At 42.2% G+C, this 13030-nt stretch overlaps 1 protein-coding gene across 3 annotated transcripts in view; it reads right to left on the bottom strand.

Annotated features, from left to right (window-relative positions):
• Positions 1-13030, bottom strand: part of PTPRO (protein tyrosine phosphatase receptor type O) — a 140646-nt gene that overhangs the window by 1915 nt on the left and 125701 nt on the right. For 2 of the 3 annotated variants that reach the window (XM_014275920.3, XM_005481871.4), the window contains 8 exons: positions 12227-12308; positions 11131-11221; positions 10554-10630; positions 7843-7977; positions 6330-6452; positions 4892-5046; positions 2895-3030; positions 567-687 (listed from right to left, as the gene is read on the bottom strand). In XM_014275920.3, the coding sequence (XP_014131395.2) occupies positions 583-687; positions 2895-3030; positions 4892-5046; positions 6330-6452; positions 7843-7977; positions 10554-10630; positions 11131-11221; positions 12227-12308 (904 nt within the window). In that variant the 3' untranslated portion in view covers positions 567-582. The remainder of the gene's footprint in view (positions 1-566; positions 688-2894; positions 3031-4891; positions 5047-6329; positions 6453-7842; positions 7978-10553; positions 10631-11130; positions 11222-12226; positions 12309-13030) is intronic. The other variant, XM_026790369.2, reaches the window with a different exon arrangement.

Here is a 13030-nt window from a genome sequence, read left to right as displayed (position 1 = left end):
CCTAATGAACCAAAGCTGGGTAGCTTAAAGAGCAGTGACACACATCCACACAGCTTGCCCCCACCTGCAAACCTCGTGGTCACAGCCTCTTGTTTTGCTCAGGCACAGGGGTCACTGGCAAAGTGAGACCAACCCTTCATTTATGCTGCTGGTGGCACTTTGAGACCCTGCTGCTTCTGTGGTTTTAGATTTAGGAAAACATTTCCCACTGTTTCATGCCAGAGCTTTTTGGGTACCAACTCACCCTCCAGCTGCTGGCCTTGGTAACCAGGCAAAATTCCTGTTTGAAAACAACTGGAGATATTCAGTTCTCCCTGCCTTTAATCTTTGCATGTCAGGACAAGTGGCAGGGAATGCTGAGAGGGCTCATCAGGAGTTTGGATTCTCTTTTTCTTTACACATGAGTGCGCCCATATATTCTTACAGTGCCATGGAAAGGGTGGGGGGTTATTTACTATGAGAGGCTGGGTTATTTACTGGTTATTTACTGTGAGAGATGGATTTTCCCCTCACTCTCCACGTGAACAGGGAAGAGGAATAAGGAAGGCCAGGCTTGCCTGACTTACCACCTGTGACTCTGAACTAGGACTTGCTGACGTTCTCATATATGACATCACTGATGCAGAACTGCTGCTTCTTCTTTTGCCACATCAGCTGCACACACTGGTGGATAAAAATGTACTGCTCCTAGAAGAAAAGATCAAATAAAAGGGCATTTTTGTACCCCAGAAAGCATGACAAAAACACAACCAGTGAAATAGTTTGATAGTTCACTGTAACAGCCTGCACAGCTCCATGTCTCCCAGCTCAGCTCCTCACAATGCACAGTCAGCTCTCAAAATAATAGCCCACAATGGCTACAGATAGAAGGAAAATCCAGTCCACCTGACACCATAATCACTTATTAATAACCTGAATGATGACAGAAGAGTTGGATCTGAGTTAAAGTCGGTCTATTTTACATTGCCTAAAAATAAATCAATTCCAAGAAAGGTATCTGGATGCTTTATGTGCAACAAATTGCACCCATGCCACATATGCACCTGAAATATTTTAATGAGGTTCAGGTTCCTCAGTGTTTGACTTCTTTATCAATAAGAAGAAAAGCCCCATTTTGTTCACAGAGCAGTTAATTTGGAGAGCCTGGTTTCAATTCAGGATATTCGCCATTCTAAACCCTTTTTTGGGCCCATGCCATTTGTTTTTTTAAACTGCTCATTGAGACACTGCCAAGTTTCCAGCATAGCAGACAATGTGAACTCAGGTGAGCTGTCAGTGGTTTCATATTTTGTAAGGAAGAACTGTTTGGTGGCCTCTGTGGCTGAGTGTCAGTGTCACTTGGTGACCTCTGAGGCCAGGCTTGGCCACTGCCTGTAGCAGCAGGAGCTCAGTAAATGCCCATAAAATCAGTCCCAGCAATGCAATGAGGTTCTACATGAAAAAAAAAGGAAATATTTAAAGAAAAAAAAAGCCCTACAAAAACCCACATCACCTCTGGAGTGGTAACAATTGCAGCTGAAATCAATCAACCATCAGGATTTTTTCCTCTTGTGGAAAGGATCTGCTTTTGGAGTAATACATTGAATTGTGATGAAAAGTGGCAGTTTGATAGGAATGATCTAAAATGGAATGAAAATTAGGGGGTTTTTTTTCATTTCTAGATCCTAGTTCTTGCCACTGCAGGTTTTCTTCCTCCTTTCCTCTCCCTGATACAAGTTTTTTCTTTGCTCCCAATTCAACAAACTTTGGCAATAAACAATTCAGCCTGAAAACAGTGATGGTGGCACTTCCAGCTGCATGGAGCTTGCTCATTTATACTGTGTGTCTAATGAAGGAAGAGTACAACAGGCATGAAATATGAAATATTTCCCTCATTACCAGGGGAACTGGGAAGGTTTTAGATGCATAAAATCTTCTGCTTTGAAGAATGAGTTTGTGATTTTTTTTTTACCCCAGTATATATCATCTATACATTTTTTTCTTAAAAACAGAAAAAGAACTACCCAATAGATATTTGGGTAGGGCGAGGGGCAAGGAGGGTGTCTGGCAGACTCACAATCCTTTTGTCTGTTTTTCTTGTTTGAAATCCCATTGTGTGATGAGCTGGATGATATCAACATGATACTTGAACAAGGCTGCCTGATACTGATATCATTTCATGAGCCATTAATCCCCTCAGCAAGGCCAGCTCTTTACAGTGTGGCTTGAAAGTTTCATACGTTAATCTCTTCTAATGCCCTGTTTGCATATTCATTTCACAGAAGGTGAGAGTAACTCATTTCCTCTGGCAGACAGTGAGAGTGCAGATAAATCATCAAACCCACCTATGCAGCAGATTAATAATGTGACAACACAACAATGAAGATGAAAACTTGATAATATTGATTGATAGTGATTTTATCAAGTGTTCAAGGTGTTGAATTTGCAGGCAACCCTGATGAGGGGAGAGAATGAGTGAGTCTGACTGCATATTCTCAGAAGGCTAATTTATTATTTTATGATCTATATTAAACTATACTAAAGAATAGAGAAAGGATACAGACAGAAGGCCTAACAAGAATGATAATGAAAACTCGTGACTCCTTCCAGAGTCTGACACAGCCTGTGATTGTTAAAACAATTCACATGAAACCAATGAAACAATGGCCAGTTGGTAAACAATGTCCAAACCATATTCCAAAGCAGCAAAACACAGGAGAAGCAAATGAGATAATTATTATTTTCGTTTTTCTCTGAGGCATCTCAGCTTCCCAGGAGAAGAATCCTGGGCAAAGAGGATTTTTCAGAAAATAAGATCGTGACATTCAGGACGAACAAGAGTCATGAGCATGCTGCAGAGAGGTATGAAATGGGCACAACAATACTGTCACAGTGCTGAAGTGAACAGCCCTTACCTCTGTCTGCACCATGGACATTCTGTAGGACCTCATGTCCGACACCAGCCCCAAAATATCCACAAACTCATGGTCACGGATGTGCTGCAGGAGCCGGTCCAGGGCAATGAACGTTCCCGTCCGCCCCACGCCAGCGCTGCAAGACACACAGACACGCAGCTCATTCACACACTGCAAAACCAGGGGCACTGCAAAGGGCAGGAGTGCTGCAGCTGGAGCTATCAGATATAACTGAGCTGAGGCCAGGCTGGTTGATCTGATGTAGTGGCACACAACCCTTTAGTTGGGCGGAGTGGATGCACTCACACACGGAACATGCACACACAGCCTCACCCACCCTCAGCTCCCAGCTCTTCCTGCTGTCACTGCTCCCCTCACTGACTTCATGAGACCCCTGCCACTCCAGGGGATGGAGCCAGAGCTACAGAGACCTGCTCAGGAGCAATGGATGCCCAGAGAAAGTGGGGGTCACCCTGCAGGACTCAGCTCCACAGCTCTCCACACTGCAAAGATCTTGGCTTGCAAAGGCGCTGAACTACTGCAGTTCATCCTCAAAGGACAAACCCCCAGTGATGCCTTGGGAAAGCTGACCTAGAACAGAGGCTGGATGGAGTTAAAGAATAAAGCAGGGATTTATTCAAAGGTGTGTCAATGGATCCACCTTGGGCAGCACAAGAGCCCAGCCAGGGCTGCACCCAAGATGAACCAAAATGGTCCCACTAAGGAGGTCTCTCCCTTTGATCAGTTCTGCTCCATTTGCACCTTGCAGTTCATTGTCCCATTCCAGCTTTAGCCCAGGCAGTCCCACCCTGCTTGTTTTTCTCTCTCCAGCCCACGGGGTTTGTGCTCTGGGCTGAGATTTGGGTCATTTGTCCTTGGTGCCCAGCTGGAGCAGGAATTGTTTTGCCTCCCTGCTCTGTGCACAGAGCTCACCAGCCCCTCATATGAAGCTCAGAACTGCACACTAAAGCAGCACAGAATCTGAAAATATAAAAACTAAACCCGAGGCATCACCAGAAGAGTCTGCACTCCAGGACTTCTGCCTTAGGAGCATGAGACAGAAATAGATACCACTCAGCTGAAAATCTGCATTTTCCCCAAAGGAAAGCTTAGCAACTAGAAAAAACATACATTGCCTTCATTTAGGGATTCTTATGTGTGTAAATCTTAGCACTGTAATTTTGCATGTGGTGTTTAAGTCAGATTTCACAGAGGTTTTACAGAGTTGCACACATCATCCCAACATCTCACCTACTACTAAGAGTATGTATCTTGGCAAAAGCTCTTTCTTCAGTTTTGTCATTCTTTTCTGAAAAGCCTTGAAAGTGTTTGCAATAATGTTTAACAGCTCATCTCAACACAGTTCAACATAACTGTCACAAAAAAGGTCTCTAGTTTGGCTTTTGTTAATTTCTCAAATAAGATGAATACAATGGAATTTCTGACGTGTTAATTGGACAGATCAACTGATAAATTAATTCTGCGCCTTCTTGAAAGTCTGAGAACAATTGCTGCAGGAGTTGATCAATAAACTAATTCTCTGCCCCTCCTACTAACTTTGTAGCATTTTTATTTTTAATCTATGTGGTCTAATATGTATAGATGTATAGACAGTATAGTCTAAAAGTACTACCTGAAAATACCTTCTTTGCTGTTAAAAGAATCCTCACTGAAAAAAAGAAAATACTACAGCTGTTGCCCAGCTCTCTGATACTTGCTTCTATTCCTCCCTAGGACAATTAAGCAGTAAACACAGGGTCTGACTTCATAATATGATATATAAATCTCTCTCCTGGCTTATTGAGCACTTTTTTTGGCACTAAGACTCACAGAACAGTATCCTCTATGAATTTCTCCATGAGGTCACAGGGCAGAGCTGCGTAACAGCAGAAAGAACCACCTTCCGCCAACAGGTGAGCAGAACCCCACAATATCTATTTCTCATTGTTTCATTTAATGTCACACCTTGTTCTTGTGCTATTCCTTGAAGCATTTACCTGCAGTGTATGACCATGGGGCCTTTAGTCTTGGCTGATTTCTGCCTGACCATCTGCACAAACTGCAGGATGCTCTCAGCAGCGTTGGTGGTGGGCACGCCGTGGTCTGGCCAGGCAGTGAAGTTAAAATGCATCACGTCCTGCACCTCATCAGCCTGGTGGGACAAGCACAACAGCAGCACGTCATCACACTCAGTCACACCGAGGGGCTTTTTTGTCAATTTTTCCTTTTGGTTTTTTGCCCACATACAGCCTGAAAGACTGAAACCAGCCAAAAAATTAGCAAAGAACAAGCTAGTTAATTGCAAAGTGAGGGGGATATCAGGCCATCATTACCAAAACAACATGAACTTCCTGTTTCTGGGTTTGGGATTTGCTTTTTCCTTTGGTTCCTGTGGTAGTTCCATCTTATTCTGCTTTTAAATCAAGAACTGTTGCATTTTTCAACTCTGGGCTTTTTTTCCTCTTTTTATTCCATTCCTTCTCCTTTTCTCCTTTTGTTTTTATCTCACAGATAAAGGACAACACTGTTGGCAAATAGTCAAACCTGGACTCTCGAGAGATTTTCCTTTCAAGTTTTAAAGAAAAAAAACAAAAAACAAAACAAACAAAAAAAAAACCCACAAATAAAACCCACCAAAAAATCCCAACACTCTCCCAAAAAAACAAAAACAAAAAAAAACCAAAAAACCACAAACACCCCAAAACCCCAAACAAACAAGCAAACAAAAAACCCAAACAAACAAACAAAAGCCCTAAGGGAAGAAAAAACTATTACCAGAGAAAACATTTAGGAAAAAAAGCTCATTTTAAAAAAACCCACATTTACAATGCTAAAAATTCTACTGGCTTTAGCTGAAGTAATCCTCAACACAACACATAAGGTCCTGGGTCAGTGGTGAGCTGCCACTGCACAGCTTTTTCCACATCCCCTCCATATCCCTAAACTTTTCTTCATGAGATGGTGCTGGCAATGAGCTGATACAGGAAACAAAGGTGGAAGGAAAGTCTAAGGAGCTTTAATCTGGACACCACATACTCTCACTTATGTTTAAATATTTTATAGGTGGGCATGATTATTGCAGAATTGCCCTTTTGAGAATTATTTTCAATTCTTCCATTGGTATTTTCAAGTTTTGAATAATTTATAGCAAGAAGGGGTGCCTGAGATATAGAAAAGAAGGAATTCACACATTTGTTGTCAGTAATCATTGGTACCACAGAAGTGTCCAGAGCTCTGGTGCTGCTTTTGTTCCAGCTTTGCGTTTTGCTGAGAAATTCAGAGACAACGATTGTAGGGGAAAGTTTTGTGATTTCATCATTTGTCTGTGTGAAGTGAGGGTAATACATTGATCTCTCTTAGGTGTTTCCTGCTGAATGCCAGAAATGGACAAGAGTTAAAGGAAAGGCTGGACTGCAATCACTCCTTTTCACTCACGTAGCTGATTCGGAAGCTGCGGTACACCCAGTCCGTGTGCTCCTCCTCGCTCAGCATCTCCACTGTGATATCCCCATAAGCAACAGGATCTTCTGTGAAAGGCCAGTAGTGGTCACACTTCACCTGAAACGTGGGGAAATCCAGGCATTTTTGTATTTATATGAAGATACACATATGGAAGGAAGCACACGCAAAAGGAGGCAGAACTTCAGGGTTAGTAATGCCTGTCACTGTTCACTTGCTGCTGAAATAAGAAGAAATTTATCCTGCAATGACTTCCAGTCTGACCATTCCCATTTAATTGTGGCCATCAGCTATTTATCAGTTTTCAGAAGGGCAGCTTCAGTGCAGTGAAGAATAGAAATAAAGTGCTTTTTATTATTCTTCCTGATATAAAGGTCTAAACGGAGCAAAATGCTGGGAAAGAGAATGTCTATATAAATAGCCCCAAACTATATTCCAAATATTTCTATTACAGTATCAAGGGAAAATGTAAAGCTAGAACTTGTATTTTATAATTATTTAAACTTAAAAGTGCAGAATCACAGAAAGCCTGAGGATGGAGGACCCTGGAGATCATCCCCCCTCCCCTCTCAAGCAGTGTCACCTAGAGCCAGCTCTAGACCATGTCCAGGTGGCTTTGGAACATCTCCAAGGATGGAGACTCTACAAGCTCTGGGCATCCTGTCCCAGTGCTCAGTCCCCCTCACAGTAAATAAGTGTTTCCTTCCTTCAGAAGGAATTTAATGTGGTTTTTTATATTTGTGCACATCACCTCTTGACCTGTCACCGGGCAAGTCGCCACTAAAGGAGTCCCTCGTCTCCTTTCCCTCCCATCAGGTGTTTGCACACAGTGACAAGCCCCTGGAGCCTCCTCTTCTCCAGCATGAAGAGTCCCAGCCCTCTCAGTCTCTCCTCATGTAAGAGGAGAAGCTTCATAATAAGGTCAGGGGAGGTAAAAGAGCAGAAAAGGTTGAAGAAGGTCAGGGATCGTCAAAGAAGTTCAAAGAGGGTGGAGGAAAGCTAAATAAAGTCAACATCAAAGTAAAAGTCAACTGCAAAGCAGGTCAAAGCAGGTCAGGGAAGGTCAAGGTTCAAGAGAAGGTCAAGGAAAATCAGGGAAGGTTGAAGAAGGTCAGAGAAAGTCAAAGAATGTTGAAGAACTTCAGGAAAAGTTGAAGGAGGTCAAAGAAAATCAAACAAGGTCAGAAAAGGTAAGAAGGGGACAAAGAAGGTCAGGGAAGGTCAGGAAAAGTCAATGAAGGTGCAGCAAGTCAGGGAAGGTCCAAGAAGGTCGATAAAGGACAAAGAAGCTCAAGAAAGGTCAAAGGAGGTCAGGGAACATCAGGGAATGTTGAAGAAGGTTCTTGAAGTGGGAAGGTAGATGCCATTCCATGGCTGGTTGTGATGCTGCCTCATGATCAGAAACAATACAAAGACATTGACTCAGCATAAAAAAAGCTCTTTTTCAGAGCGGTTTCATTTACACCACACACAAGACTTTGTTACATACCCGTCTTTTCTCATTGCACTGAGTAAGCATAACGATAATTTGTGATTTTTGCTGGAGAACCATCTTCCAAAAATCATTCCTAGTTTCTGGCAGTGGTCCTTGGGTTGCAATGTATTCCTGGGGTGAATTATAACCCTAAAAGACAAAGAGATGGGTCCTGCTTACCAACATGGCTACTGCTTCAGAACATGGTTTTTTCACATTTTTTTTAGCTTGCCCAAGTAAAATTTGTACTTCTAAAAGTGATTTTTAATATGAAGAAATTTTTTTTTTGTATTTATTTTGTGATGACAACTTTTGCTAGATTTTGATGTTCCCAAAGTATAAACAATCTAAAATGCAGAAGTTAAGGCTGTTACCACATGAATCATTTGCCCAGAGAGAAAAAAGGCCACATTAAAAAAGCAAGTAATAAAAGCCCTAAGAGAAAGTTACAGCTCATTCCAGATTATGTAATTTTAGGGTTTGTTTAGTTATAGGCACAAAACCAGTTACAGATGCCCAGTCTGCTCATCCCAAGCAGTGCCTGTGGTGATTTTCAGTCACTGGTGTCAATGGAACAGGATTATACTCATGCGTTTATATAATGAGGCCTTAAATTAATAGAATATTAATTAGATTTTTGATTCAAAATAATAGAGAAGATGATGAGTCAATGCACTTAACAGATGCTGTTTCATTTGCATGTATTCCCTTTCCCATATCTATCAACATGATTTTAGTTGGAAAGATTCCTTTCTCCTCTCCAAAACCAAAAGACTGTTATTAGGACCATAATAAAAGACCACAGAATGACCCTTTTGGCATCTGCTATAACCATATTTGCTGAGATTGTATCATCAAAACTGCATTTGGAAAGTAATTTTATATTCCGAGCAAGAGCAAAAAATATATCCAACACACAGCATGATCCCAGGCAAATTGGGCATTTTCTGTGCCACCACTGTATGTGGATCATAAAATTATTTGTGATTTGGGAGCATTTCCCACAAATGGCTTCCTCCAGACATCTCTGCAAACGAGCTCAATCCCAGTTTTTTTGCACTACTCAGAATTTGCTGTCTGGTCTCCATGGGCTGTGTCTGACCCAAGTGACAAATCCCTGTTAGCACAGGGATAGATCACCCCTGGTTTCTGGGTTTGGAGGCAGTGGAGCACTGATTATCAGGAAAAGAACAGCATTACCATCACGTGTTTATCCCAGTTTCCATGGTCAGCACTGTGCTAGAAGCAGAACTAAGGAGATGCAAAGCAGAACTGAACATCTGAGAGGGGCTGCTGTTTAAGATCCTGTTATCCCCAATCCCCTGTGACAGAAGTTTGTGACCGTGTTCACAGGGGTTCTTGGATGAGGGAAGAGATGAGGACCTGTCTCCATGTTTCAGAAGTCTTGATCTATTATTTTATGATATATATTACATTAAAGCTATACTAAAAAAATAGAAGAAAGGACTTCATCAGAAGGCTGGCTAAGAATAGAATAGCAAAGAATGATAACAAAGGTTTGTGGCTTGGCTCTCTGTCCAAGCCAGCTGGGCTGTGATTGGCCATTAATGAGAAACAACCACATGAGACCAATCACAGATGCACCTGTTGCATTCCACAGCAGCAGATAATCATTGTTTACATTTTGTTCCTGAGGCCTCTCAGCTTCTCAGGAGGAAAAATCCTAAGGAAAGGATTTTTCATAAAATTTGTCTGCGACAGAAATTTCCCGTGCTGTGCATCCTGGAAGGTTTTCCTTTCCTGTTTTTTTGCAGTGTGAGTGCTCAGCTTCATGCCCTGGACACAGAGAAGCCAAGCTCAGACACTTGGCTCAACACTGCACACTTGGGCAATGCCAGAGTGACAGAGAAGTGGCTCCAGTGACTCATCCAAGGGCTCCTCCTTTCTCCATAACGCTGGCTCAGCTCTCTCCAGCACAGCCAGGGTCAGCCCTATCTACAGCCAGATAGAAAATGATCATTTCTCTGTGAAAGGTCTCTTCCTAAAGGGCTGCAGTGACCATGAAGAGCAGCCCAGGGAATTCCTGCTCTCCAGCCCTCACTGAGCCACAGCACAGAGGTACCAGAGGGACAAACCTTGTGGCATTGCAGGGATGAGCCTGAGTGACTGCAGGGGAGAGTGGAGAGAGCTGATGAGCTTTCAGCCAACCCCCAGTGTCAAAATATTTGCCTACAGCTCTGTGTACACTGTGTAATTATCCTGGAACCGTGGGTGCTACCCCTGGTAAGTGTCTGCTCCCTGCCAGGTGGAGGAGGAGCAGGGGAAGCACCAGGGAGGAGGCAGAAAGCAGAAGTTGTCTCCACACACCATCTGGGCTGTGTGCATTTTGTGCATTTGGAGTGTCTGCCTTAGCTCTTTTCTTCCATGTGCAGTAGAAATCTAGAAAAATTCCTCATTTGAACATTTATGTTTCGCCTCGTTATCTTAAAAGGCCAATGAATCACTTTAACATTTCCTGCTTATTTCTATACCAGCTCAATCAAAGTCTCACACAGATTCACAACTACTGCAACAAAATTTGCCAAAAACCTTCTCCCTCCATCCCTTTTTCTTTTTTTTTTTTTTTTTGGTGGTTGTTCTCTGTAGGCAAAATATTTGGAAGCTGAAGGAGATGCTGAGAACACGACAGAGTTTCCAGGAAATGCTGTGCTGTTTTCAAGGGCCCAGCTCTGCCTGGTGTGCAGGACACTGAGCTCTGTACTCACAGGGATGTAGTTGGCATTGATGTAGTCAGAGCCCTCCTCTTCATTCATTGAGACTAAGCGGACACGACTGAAATCATCTGGAAAAGGAAACAGAAATTAGGAAAAAAATCACCTCTCAAATATGGCTCTCACCCTCCAACTAGGCAAAATTTAAATTAGCCCTATAGGAATGGCCAAAAATAATCTGTTAAAAAATAGAAAATTCTTGTGTTGACTAAGAGAGCTGTGTTTGCTTCAGCAAACATGGACACACCATCATTAGTGTTCTGCAAACACCCCCTCCAAGTGCTGTCCTTTGGGCTCCCTTAGGCTTCATTAAAATCATAAGAGAAATACAGTAACACTACTCAGCAGCATAAAAAACCTTGTGTTTCTCACCTCCAAGCTTTTGCCATGATAAATATTTTCAGGAAGCTACATCTAAAATAAAAACATCCCTTGCCTGGTTCTCTGCAAGAGCAGGATTGTAACAGGCTTTTACCAGCCTTACAAAAATCTCCTGATTCTCCAATTTTCTTACTGGAGCTCTTCTTTCCCTCTCTGGGGATTTCAGCAGGATTTAGTGTGTTGCACTCACAGGGCAGGATATTTGTGTAGCGATTCTTGCAGCGATTCATGGGGAGATCAGCAGCAAAGTGGGGGATGTCCAGCCCAATCAGCTTTAGCTCCTGAGATGACAGAAAGGAAAATGCCAAGGTCAGCCTCAAAAACACTCAGGGATCACCCTTGTGATCACTTGTGGCAGGTAGCAGACAGAAAACGCTCATAAATCACTTTATAAATTGACAGCAGGATGACATATTGTCTGTTTTTGATGAGTTGGGCTCCAAGCAGCTGGAGAGCAGAGCTGGGGTTTCTCCTCCTGATGTTGCCAACACATTGATGCCATCCCAGAGCTGGGACTCAGCATTGCTCCTCCCTACCCACACTCACTGTCAAACCAAAAATCCTGTCAAACCAGGGGCTGGCTAAGTTATTTCTGTGGTGGTCATCTGCCCCCCTTAGAGAGGATTCTTGAAATCCTCAAGTGGGTTTTAGTCCTGGGGAAAATGCTTGGAAGATCTTTTTAGTCATCATCTTCAGTAGTCACATGTAATATATGGTGCATCAGGAAGGGATCATGGAAACACCGAGTGCTCCCCACTTAAAATCTTTGGGAAGATTTTCCATCTTAAATCTTTGGGAAGCAGCCCCAGGATAGGGATGGGGATTATTATTATTATTTTTATATTATTATTATTATTATTATTAGTTTTATACTACTAAACTGACTTTAAGACAGTGCACCTGAACTTGCCTGAGAGAAATGTCCTTGCTCTTATAGAGATTTCTGATGCTACTTCCTGATTTCAGTGCTTCCTCTCAAATTAAGGACATTAAATATATAAAATAAAGCCATTAAATCCCAAATTCAATTCAGGTTGCCAGCATGACCTAAACTTAAAGCAAGTGTGTTTTTTCTGACAGTTAACTCAGATTGAATGTGAGAAGCCACTCCAATCAGCTCAATAAATGCAGGATTTAACAACACCAAGCTCCACTTCTAAATTCTGCAGAATTAGGAGGAAGTGAAGCTGGCCCACCCAGCAACAGCTCAGATCAACCAACACAGAAGCACGTCATGCTAAACATCTTGAAAAAGCTGATCTGGGCAAGAATCCTCAGAGTTTTACCTCGAATTGCAGAGAAAATTTATAATCTGAGTCTTTGGCCATATCCTTGATGTATCCATCAAAATCGTCCAGCTGGACTGGGCTTCAAAAGAAAAATACAGAGAAATTAGGTTAAAAAATCTGATTTTTGTAGCACCTTTCATTTCTTTCCCCCAGAATACTTTCAAGTCATAAATATCTATTTGCAGCTGTTAATGCTAGAGAGAAATAAGGACAAACTTTCTGGTTCAGGGCCACAAAATTGTGAGTGTATTACATTTTGGATACTGCCCTGACTGCTTTCTCTGCTGGCTTTGACAACTACACACATTTGTAATTATAGAGAGACAGTGTCTAAAAAAAGGTGGTCTATAAGCATACAAAACCATGGAGAGCTTCAGTAGGTAGGAATTAGCCTTGATTTAATGACTCCCCTCTTTCCACACATTTTTTTTGCCAGGTGAGATCTATCTGTTAGTCAGGCACAGCCCCTGAACACAACACAGAAATAATTAGGCTGATGCTGTGAGTAACGAAACACAGGTAAACAGCTCCCCTCTCCTAATTATCATACTCTAATTTACAAGCTACTGGAGCATGTACACAGTAATCTTCTCATTTACTTGGAGGCAATATGCCCATAGGAACCTGTCTTGTCACCACTTAATTACTCCTGTTTACCCGCTAGCATTAATGATCTGATGTTCTAGCAAAAACTGTAATGAGAGCCCCATGTCAACAGGGAAATGTCACTGCAAACAAATGCATCCCAGATTTTTCATCATTTGCAGTTTTTAGCTAAAGATAAGCTCTGCTGAAATCACT

Source organism: Zonotrichia albicollis, chromosome 4 (assembly GCF_047830755.1).
Source record: "Zonotrichia albicollis isolate bZonAlb1 chromosome 4, bZonAlb1.hap1, whole genome shotgun sequence".
In the NCBI taxonomy this organism is placed as follows: domain Eukaryota; kingdom Metazoa; phylum Chordata; class Aves; order Passeriformes; family Passerellidae; genus Zonotrichia; species Zonotrichia albicollis.
This window is presented reverse-complemented; position numbering and strand designations above follow the sequence as displayed.